The sequence below is a fragment of the Alligator sinensis genome, unplaced genomic scaffold (genome assembly GCF_000455745.1).
Source record: "Alligator sinensis unplaced genomic scaffold, ASM45574v1 scaffold927_1, whole genome shotgun sequence".
Taxonomy (NCBI): domain Eukaryota; kingdom Metazoa; phylum Chordata; order Crocodylia; family Alligatoridae; genus Alligator; species Alligator sinensis.
Genome location: NW_005842155.1, coordinates 1,166,140 through 1,190,703, shown reverse-complemented (window position 1 = coordinate 1,190,703; position 24,564 = coordinate 1,166,140). Strand labels below are relative to the sequence as shown.

The 24,564-nt window shown below is 43.7% G+C and overlaps 1 protein-coding gene across 3 annotated transcripts in view; it reads right to left on the bottom strand.

Annotated features, from left to right (window-relative positions):
• MYH11 (myosin heavy chain 11) overlaps nucleotides 1–24,564 on the bottom strand; it is a 95,789-nt gene that overhangs the window by 1,210 nt on the left and 70,015 nt on the right. For 2 of the 3 annotated variants that reach the window (XM_006025582.3, XM_025206428.1), the window contains 16 exons: nucleotides 23,949–24,120; nucleotides 22,630–22,842; nucleotides 21,927–22,071; nucleotides 21,625–21,831; nucleotides 17,900–18,004; nucleotides 17,651–17,803; nucleotides 16,912–17,160; nucleotides 16,436–16,648; nucleotides 15,762–15,974; nucleotides 14,976–15,137; nucleotides 13,739–13,867; nucleotides 13,079–13,167; nucleotides 8,057–8,180; nucleotides 7,651–7,859; nucleotides 5,358–5,466; nucleotides 4,094–4,266 (listed from right to left, as the gene is read on the bottom strand). In XM_006025582.3, coding sequence (XP_006025644.1) covers nucleotides 4,094–4,266; nucleotides 5,358–5,466; nucleotides 7,651–7,859; nucleotides 8,057–8,180; nucleotides 13,079–13,167; nucleotides 13,739–13,867; nucleotides 14,976–15,137; nucleotides 15,762–15,974; nucleotides 16,436–16,648; nucleotides 16,912–17,160; nucleotides 17,651–17,803; nucleotides 17,900–18,004; nucleotides 21,625–21,831; nucleotides 21,927–22,071; nucleotides 22,630–22,842; nucleotides 23,949–24,120 — 2,665 coding nt within the window. Of the gene's footprint in view, nucleotides 1–2,806; nucleotides 2,840–4,093; nucleotides 4,267–5,357; nucleotides 5,467–7,650; nucleotides 7,860–8,056; nucleotides 8,181–13,078; nucleotides 13,168–13,738; nucleotides 13,868–14,975; nucleotides 15,138–15,761; nucleotides 15,975–16,435; nucleotides 16,649–16,911; nucleotides 17,161–17,650; nucleotides 17,804–17,899; nucleotides 18,005–21,624; nucleotides 21,832–21,926; nucleotides 22,072–22,629; nucleotides 22,843–23,948; nucleotides 24,121–24,564 lie in introns of all 3 variants that reach the window. The other variant, XM_025206429.1, reaches the window with a different exon arrangement.

Sequence of the window (24,564 nt, the reverse complement as noted above, 5' to 3'; positions counted from 1 at the left end):
AAGAGCGGTGATCACAGTACAATTTCTAGCTTCCTGGCCCCAGTGCAGTTTCTTGCTGCCCAGCATGAGCGCAGGCAGAAGCAAAGCTTCTGGCTCCACAAGCTAGATCCAGTGGCTCTGTTGCTGAATCCTGCTCTACAGCAACTTCCTGTAACTTGTGCGTCTGCCTGGTACTTCCTGTGGGTGGATGCAACTAGACAGGTAGAGCTGGTGAGTCATGGCCTGGGTTTTCTGCCTGGTGTATGCAAAAATCCCAGCTTGTGTTCTGGGAATGTCTCATGCTTAGTTTCCTTTTTGAAAAGCTCAGGCACAATCAGACGCACGCAGCAAATGTCTTGCTGAGTCCTCGTGTTTTATACATGCAGCAGCTACTATGCCCTGTGTGCAGGAGTGGACCAGGAGCGCATCTGGTGGCAAGACAGTGGCACATCTCTGCTGCCATCTCAGAGAGGGGACGTTTTAGAGGGATAATCCTGCTTTCCTGAATGGTGCATGCCTACACCCCTGGCAGTAGGGTCCTATAGTGCGTTCTACCTCAGAGCTGCAGCCTGTTTCATCCAAGGGACTGAGGAGCTTCCCTGGGCTCGCTTCATGGGTGAGGAGGGGAAATCCAGAATGTGGCAATGTTCTGTTCCTGCCTAGGATCTATGGCCGGGCCTCACGTATCAATGGCCAGGATGACAAGCTGCTGGCCAAGAAGCTGCTGAGCCTGCTGTATTCGGCTTCTCCCCTCCCATCCCAAAATACATTTCCTACTTTCACAACAGGCATGGGGAAACTTCTGCCACCAACCAAACAGAGGGAGGAAGGAGGAACTGAGTCACTGCAGGTAGAGGAAGAAGAAAAGGAAGATGTCTTCTCAGCCAGTGATACTACTGCAGCAAGACAGGAATGGAATGTGGCCTTTATCATTTGCTCCTTGTTAAGCAAACCTTTTGTAAAGGCTTCAGGGTAGGCATAAGCAAGGGAACAAATTCATGATCACTGAACCTTGTGCAGTGATTATTAATGGGAAGTTAAACACATCCAGCTGCACACTTTGGTACAGCAATCATGCATAAATACTTAAAGGTTTATCTTGTCCTTGTGAACAAGTCAGTCAGTTTCACGACTATTCAGGCCCAAAGGTCAGTCTCCCTAATAGGCAAGTAGGCAAAAATATTGGCTGGATTCTCAGCTTTTCCGAGTAGCTCAAAACCGGCATTTCTCTTGTGGAATCTTCCATATGTAGATTTAATAGCTTTAATAGCTACTGCTCTAACCTAAAAAGCTTTCATTTTGCTGTGAGTCTGCTATAGCAAGCAATCAGCCAGGTAATAATGTCTTGTTTAAGAACTAGAGCTAGTGAAAGCAAGGACCATGTCTGCATAAGCTTCATTAGCCATTTGGCTGTAACAGGTGCCTTATCTGAAATTTACTTCTACTCTTAAACATAATGATACTGAAGTGCTGTTTAAATGTGGAATTAATGCCACTATTAACATATATAAATTACAATGATTTAATGTATATCAGTGTTTTAAACCAGTACAGACGCATACTCTTATATTCAGCTTAAGATAATGGGATATAATTGAAGTTTTGTCTTTCTGAAAATGTCTGTTCTTAAACCATTTGTACTTGTTTAACAAATAGATTATTAACCACAATTTTAAACTAACAGGTGCAACTTAAATGAATGTAGGAGAAAGATTGTTGTTTGGGGGTAAGGCTCCTATATCCCCTATAATACAAACTAGAAAAACCTTTCCAGCCTTTAATTATGCCGGATATTTCACTCTCCATCTGGTCTGCCTTTGAACAAGCACTACATCATGACTCGTCATCATTTCATTGGACACAAAAAGCTGAAACTGACTAACTGCAGTTGCTAGGACAAAATGCCATCTTTAAATATTTTTGTAACAGCAGCAAGGCCTGGCATTTGCAAAAGAGAAGGTACACAAATATTACAGAACACTAATTACTTAGAATCACTTCTGCTCTTTGCAAAAAGCTAATCCAGACAGGGTGTCACTAATATGATGCTGTGTTAAACTGAAGTATCAAGCCGTCCAAATTGGGATACTGGTATGTTTTAAACAGCATTTTCTCCATCCTACATTCCATGATATAGTCACGCATCATAAAATATGCAAATAGAAGCTCTAAAAGCATGCATGATAACTATAAGCAATGCAGGCACATATTGCTGTGTAGTGGAGGGTGCAGTCTCATCTTATCTTAAATTAGGTGGGGTAACTGTACCAGACTCCATGATGGTAAATTCTTTCCAAAGCAAATACATTTTTATCTACTGATTAAAATATTTTAAAATATTTACCATGTGCAGTATTAAATATAAATGGGTGGCATTGTGCAGTTCTAACAGCATGCTGCAACAGGTCCATTCTTATCCCATAATGTGCCTGGAATACTCTTACCATATTTATTCATCAATGCTATTTTGTTTGTGAAAATGTTCACATTTGGTTGTGACTTTAAGAGATGCAAGGAAGAGAAGTTTCATGCAGAAATAAAAATCAGAGCAACTTGCAGGGGACTCTGCTGGAAGAGCTTACGAAAAGTGCAAATGTAATGTAAAAAGTCCATGTTGTAACACAACCTAGCTGTAAGGAGGATGAATAACTGGACAAGCAGCTTATGGAAGATGGCTTATTGTAATATTTGTCTCTTTTGATCAAATTGTTGCCAAGATATCCAAGCCTTCATGGTTTGCAGAAATCTTACATCAAATTTGCTCAGGCAAAAGGAGAATGGAAATTTATGCAACACCAAGCTAGCTGCAAAGTTGAAGGCATGGTACCTGCTTAGTCACTGCGGAGGTTCCTGGGGCCCTCTGAAACAGAGAGAAAGAGTCCCGTGCAGTTATGCTAAGCACATGGTCAAGATCAAATGAATGTAAGTTACTTTAATTAAACAAAGTACATTAGAGCAAATTATTGCACAGCAAGTTGAAGTCAACCCTGATGTATTACCTAGAAATCACCCCCTCCCTGGGAAACCAGGGGGAAGGGTCTGAATCGGCATCTCCTTCAGTTTCATGTTTAATTTCTTTGTTAAAGGTCATGAACTGAAGTTTTACAAAAATGCTGCAGAGGCAGAAGCTTCCCTTCAGAGCCTCTTCATGTCACTGGTGGTATAACAGGATCAAGAGCTTTGTATTCAAGCAGAGGTGTCAAACTCACCATGAGCCTGGGGCTCAATCTCATCCATGAGGCTCTTCCTAGGCTGGATTTGAGATGCTGAGGCGATGGCAGGGCAACCAAGAGCTGTGTTGTACAACCCTTGCTTGCCCTTCTGCCACTGAAGGTCACATCCAGAGGGGCCAGTGGCCTTGCATCTGTCACAGGCCATGTCCCCCATCTCGCTGTAGCCCAGTGGGCTGCATGGAGCAGCTCCATGGGTGAGGTCTGTCCCACAGGCAGTATCAAAGCTCGGGAAGGTAACTAGTGAATGCTGTATGAGATTTTTACTTGTTTAATGAACAGATGAAAGTGACAGCTTGACACTTCCCATGCACGACTGGCCTGAGCAGAAACCCACATGGCATAATCCAAACTGCAGCCATTTTAGCTATGACACAGAGCCTAATGTGCTTTCTTTGACTCCTACAGCCCTCAACAAGTCTCTGAATGACAAGGTACCCCTTTACAGTCAGTGGACATATGCGTATGCATGTGGAGGGAGCTACTTAAAAAAACCCAAAAAACTAGCTGCATCTGCACATATTCATAACTACTATCAGGGGTCTCAGTTCTTATATTAAATCATAGGTGGCATTTTCACAAGTATTCAGCACTGGCCTAACTGTTCCTACTGAAGCCAAGACATGTTTTACCATTACCTTCAATAGGAGAAGAGTAAAGCCAAGGCCATGTATTTCATCCCAGTGGTAGACTCCTGAACCTTTTGAATTCAGTGGGATCATGATTTCACCACAAGTCTTTCATGCCAGAGGTGCCCATTTTCATTATGCTGATGTAGAGACTCAAGAAACCTGGAGCAGTGGAGCTAGTCTCCCTATGGTTTAGAATTCGAAATCTCTCATCGGAGGTAGAGAAAATAGCTAATGAACACAAAGCTGCCTTACCTGAGTTTGTTCTTCAGCGTTGCCACCTCCCGGCCTAGGGCCTCACTGCTCTCAGTGGCTTCATCCAGCTCTCGCTGCAGTTTCCTGCGATTTGCATTGATGCGCTGGGACTCTTCTTCAGCCTCCTCCAGTTGCCTTTTCAGCTGTTTGACTCGTACATTGCTCTTGTCAGCCTAAGTGAGGAATAAAAGTAATGCTTAAGAGCTTCAAGTTTCATTTAAATAGATAGGCCTGTCCTATCTTCCTCTGGCTGTACTAGTCTGTGCTGGTTTGTTCCCAAGACACTTTGCTATTGAGATCTTTGTAAAAATTATGAATCACTGCAAATGGAAAATGCCTGCTGCAGAGATGACAACTGGAGGATGAGCAAGCCATGCCTGCCACAGATAGACTTTGTAAGACTGCGTAAGAATAACATCGTATAGGATTTGGGCTTGTACAAAATTTTAATTTTGTCTTTTTCAACTATTTAAATCTATGCTTAAAGAGTCTGTACTAACTAGGAAAACAAAGCATATGATCCTACATCTCAAACTGGCAATTCCAGTGAGGTAACTGTTATAAGATGGGAGAGTTTTAACTTAGCTTTTTCTTTATACTGGCAGAGGATCTGAATGAACCACCACCTGATTTAAAAGTTGAAATCCTAAAATAAATAAATAAAAGTAGCTGAATGACAACTTGGCAGGAGCTGCTTTTGCTTATGGAAGTTTCTTCTGATCCTGAGGGTGAGGGTAAGGGGACAGCCCTTTATTTTACTGGCATCCCATTTTCCATTTTGATGTACGTTTTTGGCTGTAGCCCTTCAAGAGTTGCATCTGCCTCTCACTGTGACAGCCCACAGGCTAACAGTTCTTTTGGGCTGTCTGGTATGGGTAGCTTGAACTGAAGTTCTTAGGTGTTGGGGCAGATTATGGCATTCATCTGCAGCCCAGTATAGAGGGCAAATGGGACAAGCACCTGCTACCAGTAAGGCCTAACTCCCACAATCAGCCAGGCTGTTGTAATTGGCTAGCTTGACAGGGCCAATGGTTTGGCCATTGCCTTAGTATGGAAGATGGAGGCTCCTGCTGTCCCGCCTGACTCCAGAAAAGAGCTTTACTGAAATGACTAGTTATTTTTCCTTTTTAGTGACTTTAACCATCTACACAATGAAGCAGGACACAGGGTTCTGCTCCAGGGCAACCTTTTGCCTGGCTCCTTAACTAACTAGCTCAGAGTCCCTTTCCCCCCCTGGCTGGACCATCATCACACAGTGCCTTACCTGTTCTTTGTATTGTTCTGCCTGCTTTCTTTCATCTTCAACCTGCAGCAAGACATCCTTCAGCTTCTTGTCCTTCTGGCGCAACGCCTTTGCTGCAATCTGCTTTTCTCTGCAAAAGACAGTATGACGCTAAGGAAAGTGGATGGTTCTCACATGCAAAACAGGCAGCAGGGATTCTCAGATTAAAGGCCTTATTGAACTTAATAGGTTTGCTCTATGGAAAAACTGAAGAAAGTGGCAAATTTTCCTACTGGTTACTGCCTATTGCACATGTCCTGTGTTTGTTTCTAGCTGTAGAAGCAGGAGTTATCTCCAGGCACCAACACAAGTGTACAGTTGCTCCTACTCTAGTCATTATTGTTTGACCAGTTACTGTACATCAGGAGCAGGCAATTATTTTGGGTGGAGGACCATATAACGAGGTTCAGTGAGCTTTCAAGGGCTGCATGGATAGCCCCTCTTTTTTGACCTTTGCTTCACTTCTGATCTTGGGACCAGAAGACCCACCCCTAACCCCTGACCTTTGCCACTGGAAGTCCTTCCCCTTGCCCCAGAGAAATACTCCTTTTGGGAGCGGGGGTGCCATCTCAGAATCAGAAAAAAACCAAATCATACACTAAAAGTCAAATACCTAGTATAGCACATTTTAATTTTATTACAAAAATAATTTTTTCATGATCTGTGTTTACGCAGTGTATCTAGAGGTGATTCAATAATAACTCAAAAATACATTCTTAGTCTTGTATAGTGTGTGTGTGTGTGTGTGTGTGTGGTGGGGTGTGTATATGTGGGGGGCAGGGTGTGAGTGTGTGACATTTGTGGGGTGTGAGGGAAGGTGGGGAGGGTGTGGGGATCCCCTCCACAATCCCTCCCATGGTGCAGCAGCAGGCAGGGGTACTTGGGGGCGCTGGTGCTTCACACAGGTGCTGTGTCTAGTGGGCACACAGCTCTGGCCAGTGCTGCACATCGCAACAAGGGTGCAGCTCCCGCTGGGCCGTCTCTAGCGCCAGCACTCCCTGCCGTGCATGTGCAGCCCCTGAACTCATGCAGCATGGGAGGGAAGCTTCATACACTGGAGCCAGCTGCCTTCCCCACCCCCTGCCATGCAGGACCAGAGGTGGGAAAGGCAGTCAGCTCCAGTGCACGGAGCTTCCCTCTAGTGCCATGCAAGTGCAGAGGCTGCACATGCATGGCAGGGAGCACCGGTAATAGAGATGGCCTGGTGGGGGCTGCGCCCCTCACTGTGATATGCAGTGCTGGCCGGAGCCATTTGCCTGCACTGGGCACAAGCACCATGAGTGCCCCCACCTGCTCCTGAAGCTGCCACTGCCTGCAGGGGCTGAGTGCTATGGGGGAGTGTAGGGGGAGGTCCCCACACCTCCCCACCCTCCTTCACACCCTCACGCTGCACACCCAAGCTCCACATTACCGCTGCTCCACAGGAGTGGACTCCACGCTGCTGCCAGCCCCAGCCCCATGCTCCTGCCCAGCTGCAACTCCACTCCTGCACCACTGTGTCCCAACCTGCAGCCCAGAGCAAGCAGGATGCCAGGGAAGCTGAGCAGGTCCCTGGTGACTGCAGCAGTGGCAGCAGCACCCTTCCTGGATTCCAGCTCCTGGAAGCTGCCTGCTGGCTGGACCAGGCCCTTCTGCCCACGAGGGTGGGAGTGATGCACAATAGGATATGATGGCAGGGGGTGTATACGTGGGTGCCTCGCTCCCACTTTTGTGGGCAGAAGGGCTGGGCAGGGTACAATTCATTGGTGGGTGCTGTGGGCAATATTGTGCCTGCCCCTGCTGTACATGGTTTCTCACTTCAGCCAATCCCTGCTTCCATAGTCAGAAAGAGGAAAAATATGGAACAGCAGGATCAGGTGAGGGGAAAGGGCAGAACCCTTACAATACTAGCTTCACACCTCCCTCAGGCAGGATTATGGATTAGTGGATCCAGGAATTGTCCTGGTGGACCAGGCAGTCATACCCCTGCTGGCCTGCTCATGGCCCAAAGTATTTACCCAAAGCCACGTCCACCCCCTTGAATAATGACGCAGGACCCGGACATATTGCGTAAGAAGGAACCAGTCCCTTTGCCCACAACCTGAAAAACTCTTCCCCACTTCCCTCTAGTGACAGATGTCAAATGATCCCTCCCATTCTTGGTTCAGAGAAAAGGAAGGTGTGAAGAGGTGATTCAAACCAAAATTACCTGTAATCCTTTCCCTTTTCTGTGCTCCATTAATTGACACAATAATGGATGGCTTTACCACAAAGCTGAGTTTCAGCGCCTACATACCTGCCTTCCTGTTCCAACTGCTCCTCAAGTGAAGCAATTTTGGATTCCAAAGCAGCAACTGTAGCCTTGAACTTGGATTTCACGTTTCCCTCCATCTCCTGCAGTTTGGCCTTCAGCTCTTTGTTTTGCCTCTCCATTTGCTGCCGAGCACTCTCATTCTTCTGTGATGTGGCACGTTCTGCCATCAGCTCATTATTCAGCTGCTCTGTCTGAAATATTTATGAAGGACACCTTAAGCCCACTTTGAAGGGCCCTGGTTTGTTGGGCTAAGGCAGGGACAGTTCAATTTTATTTTAAATAAAGTGAAATCTTTTAGGGGAGTTATTGAAAAGTGTGCCCAAGGAGTACAAGTACTATAGGGTAAAATAGAGATGGACAGACAAACACAGACACACATGGACTATACCTGCTGTAATGTTTTCCTCAAGCGTTCATTTAGAGCCTCCATGTTACCTTGTTCCTCTTCTAGCTCTTCCTCCATTTGGGAGATTCTTGCCTCCAGACGACGTTTGTCATCCTGGAGGCTTGTCCTGCAAGTTTAAATTTGGGAAGCATGTGGCTTTGGCTTTGACCAGTTGTTCTGTCCTCTAGCAACTGCTGATGACTCATTCAGAACATGGCAGCATTCTTAGGTTCATTCTGTCTATACTAAGTATCTTTTCTTCTCATTTTCCATGTTGGAGAGCTCACCTGTGCCTTCTATGTATTTTTCTGCTGAAGTCCTAATGTGACTGGGTCCAAAACAAAATCAAGGAACTTTCTGTGTGCATCTTTCATGTTACCACAATGCATTAGAAGCTGATTGGGAACTCTGCCCTAAAATACACAAAAGCTTATGCTCCAATGACATGGAACTGTTATTTTTATACTATCTGAAACACGTCTTTTAATTCTATTATTCTTGCAGGATGCTAACTTTGGTATATCCCCTTCCCTTACTTAACTCTCCTTTGGGGATTGCCTGAGTATGCTCGGGGGTAGAAAGGTAAGAAAGATTTATTGACTTAATAAAAACACAACTACGCGTAGTAATAAGAAAAACAATGACAGACAAAAATAATTTGCGTCAGTAACTTATTGGCAGTCCCCTCTGGTGCCTGATACACAGCAAGCTTCTCTTCACAAAGTTCAGCCCAGTCAGGCATCCCCAATCAACGCTGTCTGAGAGGTACTGGGAAGGACCCTGGAATGCAGTTCTTGGGCTCCTTGAAGTTTATGGGCCCACAGATTCAGGCAACAGTTAACTAATCCTTTTTACAGAGCTGTATCTTTCTTCTGAATGGTTTTCAGATATTTTAGCTAATTTATAGCTTTTGAAGGGCTCTGATAATGTACGACTACTCAGATTCCCCTTACTTCAACTGTCTTTAGACTGACCAATAGCAGTATAAGCCTTGCATTTCTTTGATAAGGTAATTTTAACTGCACCACAGGGCCTTACTACTTTTAGGCTTTGTTAAATTTACTAGGCCTTACTTTATACAAGGCTTCACTACATTTTAAACTTTAATTAGGCTTTTAGCAACAACATATAGCTTAATATCTAAATAAATATAGAAAAACACTTGGTTTAATTTTCATAGAGCCTTCAAGCAAGCACCTTTATCACCCAGGCACACTTTTCAGCTGTCACACTTTACTTTTTGCTTGTTGAAGTACTATGATAGCTATAATTGAGATGTTAAAGCTACATGCGCTATATTGGGAAATGGGGAGGGATTTATAAATTTAATTTGTACAGTATGAATAGATTTATGATAATAACAGTTATAATATTATTTAGTTGTTGTTATTAAGGTAATAACATATTATGATGTTTAAGATGGTTAGTTACGTAGTTGAGATGACATTTGGTGATATATGAATAGTATAGATTATATTATATTATTTATAAGGCTTGGGCATGTTTATAGCTAGATTGATGATTTGCTCACCCTCTTGAGCAAGGAGAGCTAGTTGAGTGCTTTGCTGAGCCTTTGTTTTAAGGTTTTGTAGTTTATTTTTTATTTTATTTTATTTTTTTAATTGTGGCATGTTTACATTTAACACCCATGAAGTGGGTATCGTAAAGTTGAGAGGTATAGTTTTAGAGGAAATTTTTGGCTATTTTAGGGTAATAGTATGGTTACTTAATTGCAGTAATGGCTTTATTTTTAGCTTTTAAGTAATATGAATTGTATAAAGTCCAGGTGGTACTATTTTTATGCAGTAAATGACTTGTTTTTTTTTAATAAATGTGTTGTTTTATTGTTATGTATGACACATTAGGTAACTTGTATATGTAGGCTATGTTAGGTGGGTTGAGAGGTTAGCTTTTTATAGGGTTTTCAATTTAATTAAGGTGTTATTAATTTGAATTAAGGGGGATTGTGCTATATACTGAGGGTTATTGGGGGGTAACTATTTTTTATAAGGGGCGATGTAGATTTTAGTTCTAAAGGCATCCTCCTCCTAGCCCCCTGTTTAGTAAATAAGTAGTGGTTTAGTTTTTATTTTTTACTTTTTGCGCTAGGAATTAATTTTTTTTTATTATAGCTTTTTTAAGTGGTAATTTAGGTATTTTGATAGGGTTTTACCTTTAATTAGGCTTTTAACAACAACATATAACTTAATATCTAAATAAATATAAAAACCCCCACTTAATTTAATTTTCATAAACCCTTCAACAAACACCTTTATCACACAAGCACACTTTTCAACTGTCACACACGCGGGTGCACGTGCACCTGCTGAGATTGGCTGTGCACCCCCTGGAAGCGCCAGTCGCAAAACCGGAAGTTCACTTCCAGTTTTGCTGGTTTTGCTGCTGGTGGTTCCGGGCTTGGCAATTGGCCGCTGGGGGACTCCCCCATCCCGGTCGGTGATTGGCTGCTGGGGGACTCCCCCTCTCCCCCCATCAGCGATCTTGGTGCCCCCCCAGACTCGGGAGGCACCATGCTCATACCCATTCTAAAAACACATCTGTGCTGTATTACCTTGGAGGAATTAGCAAAATCAACACCTGTTTTAACCGACTCATCATGATGGTTAATCCCACAACATCATTGTGACCATATATCCTTCCTGCTTTTTAGACTTTGATCTCAATGTTTCCTGTCAAATTTAGGCTCACCAATTAAGCATATCACTCAGGGACACATCTGGGGGAGGCGTGCATTAGTGCACTTGCACCCCTCTTTTAGTCCTGGTCCACCTGAAGTTTAAAAACAACTGCTTGGCAGTGGTAGCAGTGTTTCAGTCAGGCAGTGCTGAGGGAGTCACTTGGCTTCATGGTTCGTTATAATCTACCTGATCCCTTCTAAACTCCTCTTTCCACACATGTTAACAACACTCTCTTCTTTTTTAATGGTCTTGATGTTCCACAAATCCTTTGTTCTGCAATTCTGGAGCTCCTACTTCACAGGCCTACAGATTGTTTTTAATTCATTCCGGTAAAGTTGTACTTGTTTTCGCTTTAATTTTAAACTGAATAATACAGCCCCTAGCATATTCGTAAAGCTTCTAGTTTCTTTTTTAACTGGAGAAAAATACGTGTTGTTTTCCATGTGATGGTGAACCTCACCATCTGCACCCCCCTTTTTCAAAATTCTAGATCCACCCATGCATGTACTTAACTTCTGCCTAGATTAAACTCTGGTCTTATGTATGTGGTTCAAGGTCTAATGGATTCATCTTGATTTCAAATCTATGAATCCCTCATAAGCAGTTCCATCAATTTTAGTTAAGCTAGTTACATGCATGTAGTCCAGTGTTTCCCAACTGGTGTGTTGCAGCATCACCATGCCATCAGGCACGTTCAGGTGTGCCACAGCATTTTGGGATGGAGCTACACCCCTTGCCTGGCGGGAGCCATGCCCCTTGCCTGCTGCTGCTGTGGACATGGCTCCAGCCCAACATGCCGTCTGGCTGATCACATGCCAGCCCTCCCCATCGATGTCCAGCTGGCCATGCGCCACCCTCCCCTTCTGCACCCCGCTGCGCCCCATCCAGTGTGCCATGGTGCTTTTTTTTTTAGGTAAGTGTGCCATGGGGCGAAAAAGGTTGGGAAACTGATTTAGTGAGGCATGCATATCAGTTATCGGCAAGATGAGGGTTACAGATTGCTTTTCGGGACTGGAATGTGGTCTTTACTGGCTACTGCTAGGCACTGGCATGAGTTTGTACCTGTAATAGGGGGCCAGGAACTCCTGTTCCTTTCAGAGAGAAACAGCAGCGGGTCTATCCCTGGGTGGGTGAAGGCAGCTGAACCTGGGCTAGCTGCAGGCAAGTAGGCAGCCAGAGACCTATAGATTGCCATGGATAGGTAGCAAAGGAGCAGCTGCAGCTTAGCTAGAGAAACAGCAGTAGGCTACTCTTGAAGCTGCAAACACACATCCTGATCCGGTCAGAAGAACACCGGACCAGGAGAAGGGGAGCCCGGTGGACAAGCCTGGTTCCTGAGGCAGAGGGGCAACACAGTCCTGAACTCTGTGCAGAGAAGAGCTCCTGCCAACTTGGGCTTAACAAGGAGCGGAGGCTGCAGGCCATGTCAGATACTCCCAGGGAGAGCCTGAGAGACCTGGTCAGTAATGGCTTTGGCAGCAGAGTGATGATGCAGAGCAGGGCTTGCATTTCTGTTTTAGTTTTAAACCAGAGGACTGGATGGTGGCTGTAAGGGTGATAAGAAGGCCACGCAGGGGTGCCTCAGGGGCATGCCAGGTTTTGAGCAGCAGCCTGAGATAGAGGGAGATGGACGTGGGCTGAGACCAATAGGGCCAGAGCCTGAGAGCAACACTGAGGTAGACAGAAGCTAAGAGGGCCAGAGCCTGGCTCCAAGAGTGAGGCAGGTGGGCTAAGGCTGAGAGGGGCAGAGCCTGAATCAAGAGAAGGCAACACAGGCATGTTGAAGCAGAGAGGTGCAAGAGAGAGGTTTATTGTGACCAGAGAGAGAGGCTGAGGTTGAGAAGCTGGTCTGGAGCAATTGGGCCCACGCTAGAAGCTTACAGCCAGAGTAACGTATAGGCTAAGGCTAAGAGGGCCAAACCCTACAAGGAAGGTAAAAGACAACAGAGTGACATCCATGAGGCATGGGCATGGTTATGGGAGAGGTTGAAGGTCATGATTAAAAGTCCTAAGGCTTAATTAGGGCCATGGGCAGTAACCACTGCCTCAGAGTAGTGCCAATCAGGCACAAATAGGTCCATCTGGGCATGAGACACAACTGGATAGCTTTGGTTAGCGGGCAGAGGGCCAAGACCAGGAGAGTTCGGTTAAATTGGTTGGACACCAGCGAGAGCACTCTGAGACTCAAGTGCAGGCTCCCAATCAGCATCAAAAGGGCATCAACCTGGAGTGTGGGCAGGATTAGCGGGGACCCTGGGGATGACGCTGCCATCCTTAAGGGCCGTCCTGTCACAGTACCCCTGAAAGCAGTCACATCCCTTCTTACCTCCCAGCAGCAGCACTTGCAAGTTCTTCAGCCAGCTCCTCTTTCTCTAGATCGGCCTGTTTGCGAGCCCTGTCTGCAGCAGCCAAATCCTAGAGGAAAAAAACAGCCAGTGGCACAGATATGAACAGGCGAGGTCAACGTTCAGTCTAAACACTGCCATCCAGTGAGGTGAGAAACAGATATCAACCATTTCTGTCACCAGAACATTTATTTGTGATGCTATGTTCACAGGTCAACAGACCAAAATATATTTTATTGTACCACTTAGCAATTCTGTGTGCTACTGTGTTTCCTGATACAGGAGCCATATGCATTTAGCACACACAGGGGTAATAGTGCTAAAAAGATTTTGGGACTATGAAGTTATTGAAACAACGCTAATGATTATAGCAGACAGTTTATTTTCCATTTAATCCTATGAGGGAAATGGTTAGCAAGGGCTTACTTACCCAGTAAAACCTATGGGTGCTCAGCATCACTGAAGAGATGCATTTTGCTTACATGCACTTTGTTCTGAGTGTTTATACACTTCAGTAGAAACAAGCTACCTACCCCAGAGCCAATATGATGCTTTTGCATGTTTTGGTTCTCTCAAGCGTAGCTCTGCTACAGAAGATCCTGTGCAGCCTACACAGTATTGCTATCTAGGTTCATATTTACCTCCTGAAGCTGGATAATTTCTGCTTCCAGGCTCTTGGCTTTCTTCTCATTTTCTCTTGCAGTAGCAAATATTTCTTCTCTTGAGGCACGGGCATCATCCAGCTCCCTCTGGAAGTCCTTCATCTGAGCCTAGTGTCAGACAATCAAAAACAGAGATTTGCATTTGTTTGTGTTTATCAGGGTTATGTTGAAAAGAAAACTGGACAAAACAGATCAGAGATGCACAACCTTCCTTCTACAGACAACTTCATTAAAGCTCAATTGGCATCTCTCAGAAGGATCTGCAAAGTCATTCCAGTTAGGCAGGTGCAGCTAGTTATAGATCTTTGATTTTGAAAGTATCTTTCTATTTTCCCTCTATACTTTGAATATTTAAATAAACACAAGATATTGGCTTCTATCCATTCGCACTGCCTTGCCACAGCCATCAGCTGATGTGGAGATTTGTAAATACCAAATAGAAAGTTGACATAAGCACTTGCTTCTGCTCCTTTGTAACCTTATAGAAAATGCCAAACTCAGAGGCAGAGTAGTTCCTGAACAAACTGCCTTCCTGTGCTTTTAAGTCACTGTTCACACACACACACACACACACACACACATACACACACATATATATATGTATAAAGTCTCAGTCCTACCTTGATCAGGAATTGTCAGGCACAGTGTTTTTGAAAATCACCTTATTAATGCGGCAAATAATATCTGTTTTTCAATGCTATGTCCAAAGCTGGTGATAGATGTGGGAGGACCTCAGGCATCACGAGCCCCTCCTTTCTGCCATCCTCACATAAGACGATTTTTACTAACTTTACTTAATGTGGTCCCTCATACCTTAGGACTCCAAGCAGTTGCGCTAGTTGCTTGCCAAAACTGGCTTTGGCTCTCTAGCACATGAGCATAGCAAAAGCTGAGCCCTATAGATACATGAGAGCCCTTTCTTTCATCTCTTTATCAGAACCTTAGGTTTTCTTCATACAGATGCCAACAGCACATCAGTGGTCTCACTTGTAGTGGGATACAGGCAAGTATGTTGCTGTCACTCTAATTACAACCATTTAGCCTCAACGACATTTGGATCTGGGTTTATGCTTACACCCCAGTCTATCATTTCTACCATCTAATTTGCCATTTCGATTTAGCATCAAGATGACAAATGTCATCTAATGTCTACGTTGCAACTATACAAATCATACCAAGGGGCCAAGAGAACAATTCCACCCTGGGAACCACATACCTGTAGCTTACGAAGCTGTTTAATGGCTTCTTCCCGACCCTTATTAGCAGAGTCAGCTTGGCCTTCTAGGTCTTTAATGTCAATCTCCAATTTCTTCTTGGCTGCTGTTGCCAGGGCACGTTGCTTCCGCTCATCTTCCAGTTCTGTTTCATACTCATGGAGCTAATGGTAAAAGAATATTTTGTTTATGCTTTTCTAAAGCACTTGAGCCCACTTACATCCAGTCCACTCACACCTGACTATGGGATACAGCCCCTAGCGGTTGTCCTGCATTTTTTATAAACATGCTAAAAGGCAAAATACATTTTCATTTAACTTCATAATTGAAGGTTATTGTGCACAGAGGCAAAATGCTGGTTCTCACCTGATGGATGAGTGTGTGGTACAGAATGTGATATTGGTCTTTGCAGTCACAACGTCACCTGTACCAGTAGGGTTCGGTCTAGGGGAGCCAGGTATTCTATGCAGAAGCTATTTTTCACTGCATGGGAGTGTTTTTACCATTGTGTCAGAGTTAGAGAGTCAAGTGATTTATTCTAAACGAATCCAAGAAATACATTGCTACATATGCTATGTTTCAGTCTTATGTGCCTGATACTGAGATAGATGCAGCCATAACAGTGCTGCAGCTTTTTTCTTTAATGAAGCAAAATGGCTTACACTGCTTTCATTGGCCAATCACAAGGAGAAGGGATGTTTTCTTCTTTATGGAGAGGGAGCGAATATTGATAGCATGAAGCAGGGGATTTGAGTAAGGACTACAGAGTCAACCAGAAGGAATTATACCTGTTTAAGCAGCTGTCGCTTCTTCTCCTCATTCTGTTCATCTCTGGCTTGCAAATCTCTTTCAAACTGTCCTTTCAGAGCCTGCATATTAACTTCCAATCTAAGCTTGGCATCTTCTGTTGCCTGAAGCTCATCCTCTAGCTCTTCTAACTGTGTCTTCATCTCTTCCACTTGCTGCTCCAGGGCACGTTTAGATTTCTCCAATTCATGAACCTTTCAGGCAATGAAAAAAAAAACCTCCAATAAAATGGGTACAATTGATGGGTGTATGTGCTTAGATAAGCAGTTGTTGCTAGGGAAAGGTAATTCAGATACAATAGCAGCTCCTGGCGAAATCAAATTGTATTAATACACTCAGCATTGAGAGTTTACAACTTGGAAGCTGCTTACTGGGCTTTAATATTTTTCAGTTTTAAGAATAAGGGATATTCTCTTCTTCAACATCAATAATTTGCTGATTATTAGTGGTGTCAAGACTAGAGGTGACAAAGCAAAATACTTGCAAGACACTTGCAGATGCATGTGGAGCTGGTCATGGAGATCTGCATAAAATGCCTGATAGTGTTGAATGGATTTGCATGCTGGGGAGAATTCCCCACACTGAACATTTAAATTAGCAGATAAGAAACAGGTGTAAAGATTATGGCTAGTATGACTAAACACTAGAGACTTACACTCTTGCCCACATCATCCTTGGAGCTAACTAGATCTTCCATTTCAGCTTTCAACAATTTGTTGCTTCTTTCCAGTTCTTCTTTGGCTTCCAAGGCCTCCTCAAGAGCCCGGGCCAGTGACAAAGCCTTTGTTTCTTTTTCTCTTGCTTCTGCTTCTGCTCTGTCCCTTTCATCTGCATATTTGGAAGAGATGGTTTTTTCTTCAGCTAGCATCTGTAGAAAAATTATATAAAAAAAGCTCTCAATCTGAACACAGTAGTCCAATCACTATGGAAAGTCATTAGCTGCAGGGTTTTCTGTAGCATCAGTCTTCTCAAATATTAATTGCAGAAAAAGCTTATTGAATTTTGCTGAACATATGCAGATGCAAAATTAACCATTGTATCAATAATTCACCCTCATTCTTTTTTTTTTTTATAGATGATGTCATTTTCTCCCACCTCTGACTTTTAGCAGAACTAACTATAAATTCATACCTGATCAAACTTCTTTTGCTTTTTCTCCAGGTTGGAGACCAGCTGGCGTTGATTGTCCAGGTCCACAATGAGATCATCCAGCTCCTGCTGGAGTCTGTTCTTGGTTTTTTCCAGTTTATCATAAGAAGCAGCCTTCTCCTCAAACTGCTGTGTGAGACCTTCAATTTCCTTCTGGAATTTCTTTCTGCCTTCCTCCAGAACTTCTACTGTGCTGACATATTCCTGAAGCTTCTTCTTTGAGTCAGAAAGCTAAAATTTCAATTTAGAGAATAAAACAAATTTTAATAGGAGGAACAACCAAGGCGTACAAATGGCTGCCTCATCTGATACCTTCCCACAACCTCAGTTGGGAGTACCTGATTTGCCCAGTCTGAAGCTGATGGCTGTCACTCATCATTAAAACAAGGCAGCTTACAGAGATTCCAGGCATGTTATGTAAGATTCCTCTTCAAAATGATCTTGGAGTTACATCAAGATATAGTTGGGTGTCCTATAGGTCATACCTTTTTCCAGGACGAGAGTGGGAGACTACTTACCGGCTGAACTCTAAAATTCTCTGGGCTACTTTTGGCTTAAAAGACACAAACTTGCTATTTTTGGCCTAGGAACATAAATTCACTGCCTTGACATGGCTAGGAATAATTCTAGAGATCAAAATCTCTGTGTGTATTGTGAAAACTCTCAATTTTGAGAGTTTGTGAAATCTCTGGAGCTAATATTTTAACTGTGCCACTGGTACCTGTATTGTCAGTGTTGAAATATGCCGCTCCAGGTTTTGTTTTACTTCTGCTTCTTCCTCCAGCTGCTCTTGCAGGCTATTCTTCTCATCCTCCAGCTGACGAAGCTTGGTGGTTACATTTAGTTTCTGCCGAGTTTCTTCTTGAAGCAGCTCCTACAAAGACATCATCAATGTATAATATGGTCATTTTCAGTTCTTTTATAACGCAGTTTACATGATAATTGAACTCTTTATAATGGGAAGCTTCACCTGTGTGTCCTGTAGCTGAGATCCCAAACTTGCAACATCTTTGGTAAGTTTAATCGTCTTGCTTTCTGCATCACTGAGCAGGCCAGTAACACTTTCCACTTCAACCTAAGAAGAAATAACATTTCTATTGATTTGTACATCTTCAATATGACCATCCCAACAAAGTACATTTGGGATGGTCCAGGCTAAAGTCTTGAATTAGGGTTTAATTTCAAATGGTAGATTCTGAATGTACTCCTGTGCTGGCAGGTAGTTCTGGAACCTCAGCAGGTGACTGTTTTGCAATCCAGCTTTAACTACTACTCCATGAGGCTCATCCATTTGAGCACCCATGATACTGCCAGGACTGACCATGAGCAGATCAAGAGTGACTACAGGGCTTTGGGTGTAAAGGTGAAAGAGATAGGGGCACAGGTGATGTTCTCTTCAATCCTTCTGGTCAAGGGGAAAGGCCTGGGCAGGTCCAGATGCATTCTGCAGATCAGTGCATGGCTGTGTAGGTAGTGTCACCAGCAAAGATTCAACTTCTTTGGCCACGGGACGTTGCTTCAAGAAAGATTGCTAGGAAGAGATGGTATTAACTTGATGAAAAGAGGGAAGAGCATCTTCACAGACAGGCTCGCTGACCTAGTGAGAAGGGCCTAAACTAGGTTCACCATGAGATGAAGACCAAAGCCCTGAGGTAAGTGGGGAAGTGGGAGATCTGGAGGAAGCACAAGGAGGAGGGGGCACCAGAGGAGGACTCCTCATTCTTAATGAGAAAGTAGGGCAATTGGCTAGTTACCTCAGGTGTCTGTCCACAAACGCATGGAGCCTGGGAAACAAACAGGAAGAACTGGAAGTCCTTGTGCAATCAAGAAACTATTGAAATAACAGAGACTTGGTGGGAGCCCCCATGACTGGAGCAGTGTCATGGATGGGCACACACTGTTCAGGAAGGACAGGGGGGGAGAAGACAAGGAGGAGTTGCATTGTATGTAAAAGAGCCATATGATTGCTCACAGTTCCAGTATGAAACTGGAGATAGACCTGTTGAAAGTCTCTGAGTTAAGGTTGGAGAGAACAGCAACAAAGGTGATGTTGTGGTGGGTGTCTGCTATAGAAAGAGCAGGAGGATGAGGTAGATGAGGTTTTCTTCAGACAACTAGCAGAATTTTCCAGATTACAGGCCCTAGTTCTCATGGGGGATTTCAATCACCCTGCCATCTTCTGGGAGGACAATACAACAGTGCACAAGCAATCCAGGAAGTTTTTAGAGAGAGTTGGGGAAAACTTCCTGGTGCATGTGTTGGAGAGACCAAGCAGGGGCTGTGCTCTTCTTGACTTACTGCTCACAAACAAGGAAGAATTGGTGGGGGATGTAGAACTGGATGGCAACTTGGGCAGCAGTGACCATGAGATAACTGAGTTCAGGATCCTGACAAAAGGAAGAAAAGAGAGCAGCAGAGTATGCACCCTGGACTTAAAAAAAGGAGACTTTGAGTCCCTCAGGGAACTGATGGGCAGGATCCCCTGGGAGGCCAGTCTGAGAGGGAGAGGAGTCCAGGAGAGCTGGTTGTATTTTAAAGAAACCTTATTGAGGGCACAGGAACAAACAATCCCGATATGCAGGAGGAATAGTAAACATGGCAGGCAACCAGCTTGGCTTAGCAGAGAAATCTTCAGTGAGCTTAAACATAAAAAGGAAGCTTACAAGAAGTGGAAGCTTGGACAGATGACTAGGGAGGAGTATAAGAGTATTGCTTGGGCATGCAGGGATGAAACCAGGAAGGCCAAAGCACAATTGGAGTTGCAGCTAGCAAGGGATGTGAAGGGTAGCAAGAAGGATTTCTATAAGTCTCTTAGTAACAAGAGGAAGGTCAAGGGGAAGTGTGGGTCCCTTAATGAGTGGGGGAGGCAACCTAGTAACAGATGATGCAAAAAAGGCTGAAGTACTCAATGGCTTTTTTACCTTGGTTTTCACAGCCAAGGTCAGCCCCTAGACTACTGCACTGGGCAGCACAGTTTGGGGAGAAGGTGAGCAGCCCCCAGTGGTGAAAGAACAGGTTAGGGACTATTTAGAAAAGCTGGACGTATATAAGTCTCTGGGGCTGGATGCAATGCATCTGAGGGTGCTGAGGGAGTTGGTTGATGTGATTGCAGAGCCACTAGCCATTATCTTTGAAAACTTGTGGCAATCTGGGGAGGTCCCAGGCAATTGGAAAAGGGCAAGTATAGTGCCCATATTTTAGAGAGAGGAAGGAGGATCCAGGGAACTACAGACCAGTCAGCCTCACCTCAGTCCCTGGAAAAATCATGGAGCAGGTCCTCAAGGAATCCATTTCTAAGCACTTGGAGGAGAAGAAAGTGATCGAGGAACAGTCAGCACGTTCACCAAGGGCAAGTCATACGACTAACCTAATTATGTTTTATAATGAGATGACTGGCTCTGTGAGCATGGGAAATGGGTGGACGCGATATACTTTGACTTTGGTCTAATAAAAGATATCACCTCTTCCACGAGTTTTGCTTCCTTTTGACTTTAGCAAGGCTTTTGCTAGTTTCCCATAGCATTCTTGCAAGCAAGCTAAAGAAGTATGGGTTGGATGAATGGACTGTAAGGTGAATAGAATTGCCAGGCTCAATGGGTAGAGTATCAAAGGCTTGAGGTCTAGATGGCAGCTGGTATCAAGTGGAGTGCCCCTGGGGTTGGTCCTGGGGCCAGTTTTGTTCAATATCTTCATTAACAATCTGGAAGATGGGATGGAGTTCACCTTCAGCAAGTTTGCAGATGACACCAGGCTGCGGGGAGTATTAGATATTGTGGAGGATAGGGCTAGAATTCAGAGTGACCTAGACAAATTGGAGGATTGGGTCAAAAGAAATCTCATGAGGTTCAATAAGGACAAGTGCAAAGTACTGCACTTAGGACAGAACAATCCCACAGACTGCTACAGGTTTGAGACCACCGGGCTAAGCAGCAGCTCTGCAGAAAAGGACATATGGGTTACAGTGGACAATAAGCTGGATATGTGTCAACAGTGTGCCCTTGTTGCCAAGAAGGCTAACAGCATACTGGGCCGCATTAGTAGAAACGTTGCCAGCAGATCAAGGGAAGTAATTATTCCCCTCTCTTCTGCACTGGTGAGGCCACATTGGGAGTATTGTGCCCACTTTTGGGCTCCCCACTACAGAAAGAATGTGGACAAATTGAAGAGAGTCCATTGGAGAGCAACAAAAATGGTTCAGGGGCTGAGGCACATGACTTCTGAGGAGAGGCTGAGGGAACTGGGCTTATTTAGTTTGGAGAAGAGAAGGCTGAGGTGGGATTTAATAGCACTCTTCAACTACCTGAAGGAGGGCTCCAAAGAGGATGGAGCTGAACTGTTCTCAGTGGTGGCTGATGACAGAACAAGGGGCAATGGTCTCAAGTTGCATCAAGGGAAGATTAGTTTGGATATTAGGAAAAATATTCTCACTAGGAGGGTGGTGAAGCACTGGAATGGGTTACCTAGAGAGGTAGCAGAATTTCTAACCCTGGAGTTTTTTAAGGCCTGGCTCGACAAAGCCCTAGAATGATCTAGTTGGGGATGGTCCTGCTTTGAGCAGGGGGTTGGACTAGATGTCCTGAGGTCCCTTCCAACCCTAATTTTCTATGATTCTGTGTGACACAAGTTGGTACAAAACAAGGCAAAAATAGTTGTTGCCTGCCAAGTCTTACTGTCACAGAAGAAAGTCTCTCTTACCTGTAACTTATAGACTTTTTCATTGAGTTCTGTCCGGACTCGCTCTCCATCAGTGTATTTGGACTGTAGTTCCTGGAGCTGCACCTCCAGCTTCTTCTTTTTGTGCTCCACATCTTGTTTGACCTGGTTTAGTGTCCTGATTTCAGTGCTCAAGTCAGCATTTTCTTTCTCCAATGTCTGTTTGCTCTTGTCCAAATTTGCTTTAGCCTGAAAGCACAAAGCAAAGAAAAACACACAGAGTAAAAGAAGTCCACAACAAATCATAGATAAAATAGTTTTCAAGGGGAAAGTTTTCCTTTTACCCGTTTAAATTGCTCCAGCTGTTCTGTTAGCTCTTCCACAACTTGAGTATGCTTCTGCCTCATCTCTTGGACCTGGGCTTCATGAGTTCGAGCCTCTTCTTCCAAAGCTCTCTTCAACACTGTGACCTCCTGTTCTCTCTTTGCTCTGGAAAGTAATACATACAGAACAGCAGGCAGGAGATTTCCCGTCACATGAAAAATTATATTGTTGCACAACACAGCAGGAACAGCAGCAGCACACATACTTTAGCTTAAAAGCTTAAGAAGCATTAGTACTTTCTCTGGTCTAGCGCTTTAATGAGATGGAAAGACTTGTGAGTTCCAAAGAGATGCTAACCTGTTGCTAGGCCCACCCCAGCCAGACAGGTCAAAGGACAGGGAGCAAATGGAAAACAATTCACTGATCCTTCATGTTGGCAGCTGAGCACTAGATCACCTCTTTATCACTGCATACAATTTGTAGTACAGAACTACAAAGATTCAAGATTTTAACTGACTGGCTTGCCTGAATCTGCAGAGAGCATCACTGTCACAGCCTGAACAAGAATCCAAGCATTCCTTGCACACTAGTTTGTGCTCAGACGACATACTGCTCTCTGTCAGGAATACAAAATCTTCTACCTTGCTAGATATGTGTCTTTATGTGATCTTTTACTGCTGTTGTAATTCTTGGTTCTATAGCGATTTTTCAGGAGTTTGGTACCTGAGTTCTTGCTGTGTGGCTGTGCTATCCAAAGTATCTTCAAGCTCTGTTTTAAGGGCCTCTAGCTCCTCACCCAGGTCTCTCTTTTGTTTCTCTGCTTTATTTCTAGCTGCCCTCTCAGAGTCCAAATCTTCTTGGAGGTCAGAGATGTGGCCTTCCAGCTCCCGGATTTTCTTGAGGGCATTGTTTTTCTGAGCCATTTCATCTTCAAGCCTGGAAAGAAAATATGTAACGGAAACAAACAATATTCCTCTGCTTCCTGGTCAGTCCATAAACAGCAGCTTAGGATTTCTAACAAAGTGTGTTGAGTTTTGGGGAGCTGGTGGGATGACTGTAATCTGAACCAACAAAATGCATTCAATTGTTTGTGATTATTTTGGTAGACATGTAAGTATTGCATCCAGGAAATATTTAAGATGACACAGCATTTTATGATAACATGTACCTTAACTACATATTTAAGGTTGGGATTTTCAAAAGCTTTCTGTGTTGGCTTAACTATGTTCTTCTTGAAACCAATGGGATTGCAATGTGAATAGAGTTAGGCCAACTCAGAGAGCTTTCAACAATTCCAACCTAAATATACATATAAATATACATGTATGATGTAAATTCAGCATGCAGCAAAATTGTGCAGATAATCTTGGCTAGTAGAGAGAAATGATGACAGAAGAAGAGGTGTTCTTACCACCAGATGACATGTAGTGCTGAGAAGCTCTTTTGTATCTGCAGATTAAGGCTTTGTCACCTGACATGTAAGAAACTGGGCCCCCAATGTGAGAAAGCATTAAGGGGGTAGGGCGGGGGAGAAGGCCTGTTTGATGCACATGTATGGAGACAAAGTATCCCAAAACAAACTAGTGAGTCGCAATGACTTTAATTCCAATGAGGGGCATAATGCCTTGATCTAGGACTATGAGGTTTTTAGTGCTAAATTCTCACAGCCCAAGAATCCAGCACACAAAGTTTATGGAAGAAGCCCTCATGGACTTGAATGGTTCAGAGTTTTTGAAGGTCATTTTGTCTATAAACCACTTTTCCATATCTCATACGTGATGTGGCAGCACCTGTAAAAAATGATGATTACTAAGAAGAGTTTTTTGGAATCTGGACATAAATCAATTTTACTCATTAGTGGGTTATACTTAATGATTTTTTAACACAATGAGAGACTTAGGGGGTGGGGGAAGCACATAAAGAAACTCAAAACCAGAGAGCCAACTTAGTGCTGCAGTACCCCAGTATATGCATGGGGATAAAGTGCATGTATTTAGATCTGGGAATCAGTTCAGGTATGTCTCTTGATAGACAGTGGCTACCTGGCAAGAGCGGCCTGCAGCTCTTCTTCCTTTTTGGCCAGCTGCATCTTTAGTTCAGCAATTTGCGCCTGCAGGTCTGCAATCTGCTCATGTAGATCACTGGCCTCCCCCTCCAACTTCCTCTTCATTTTCTCCAGTTCTTGTCTGCCCTTTTCCTCTTTCTTTAGTCGCACTGAAAAAATAAGGATTCATGTCAGGGAAGTAGGTCAGCCCAAGCATTCTTGAAGTGATCCTGAATAAGGCTGCAGAAGATGAAAATCCACTGAAGCCACTGTACTTCTCTCTGAGGTTATATACTTAATTATGTCACATTTTTTTTCCATAGTGACATGCTAGTGCTTTGCTGCTAGAATATGGCCACTCATAAACCAAACCTCTCCGATCCAAGTATTACCTATTTTCTTGGCTTTATTTATATAAGTATGGCTCTATTTTCTGTGATCATACAAAATAGGAAATAAGGTTTCTTCCTGCTTCACAGCTTTTGCAGACTATATCTATTACTCATATAAAAAATAAAATTGCTTAACTCATTCACCTTTTTCTTGATACAGAAAATATACTTGTAATAAATATAAGTATGTTTCAATTAAATATTGTAATACACTGATGTAAA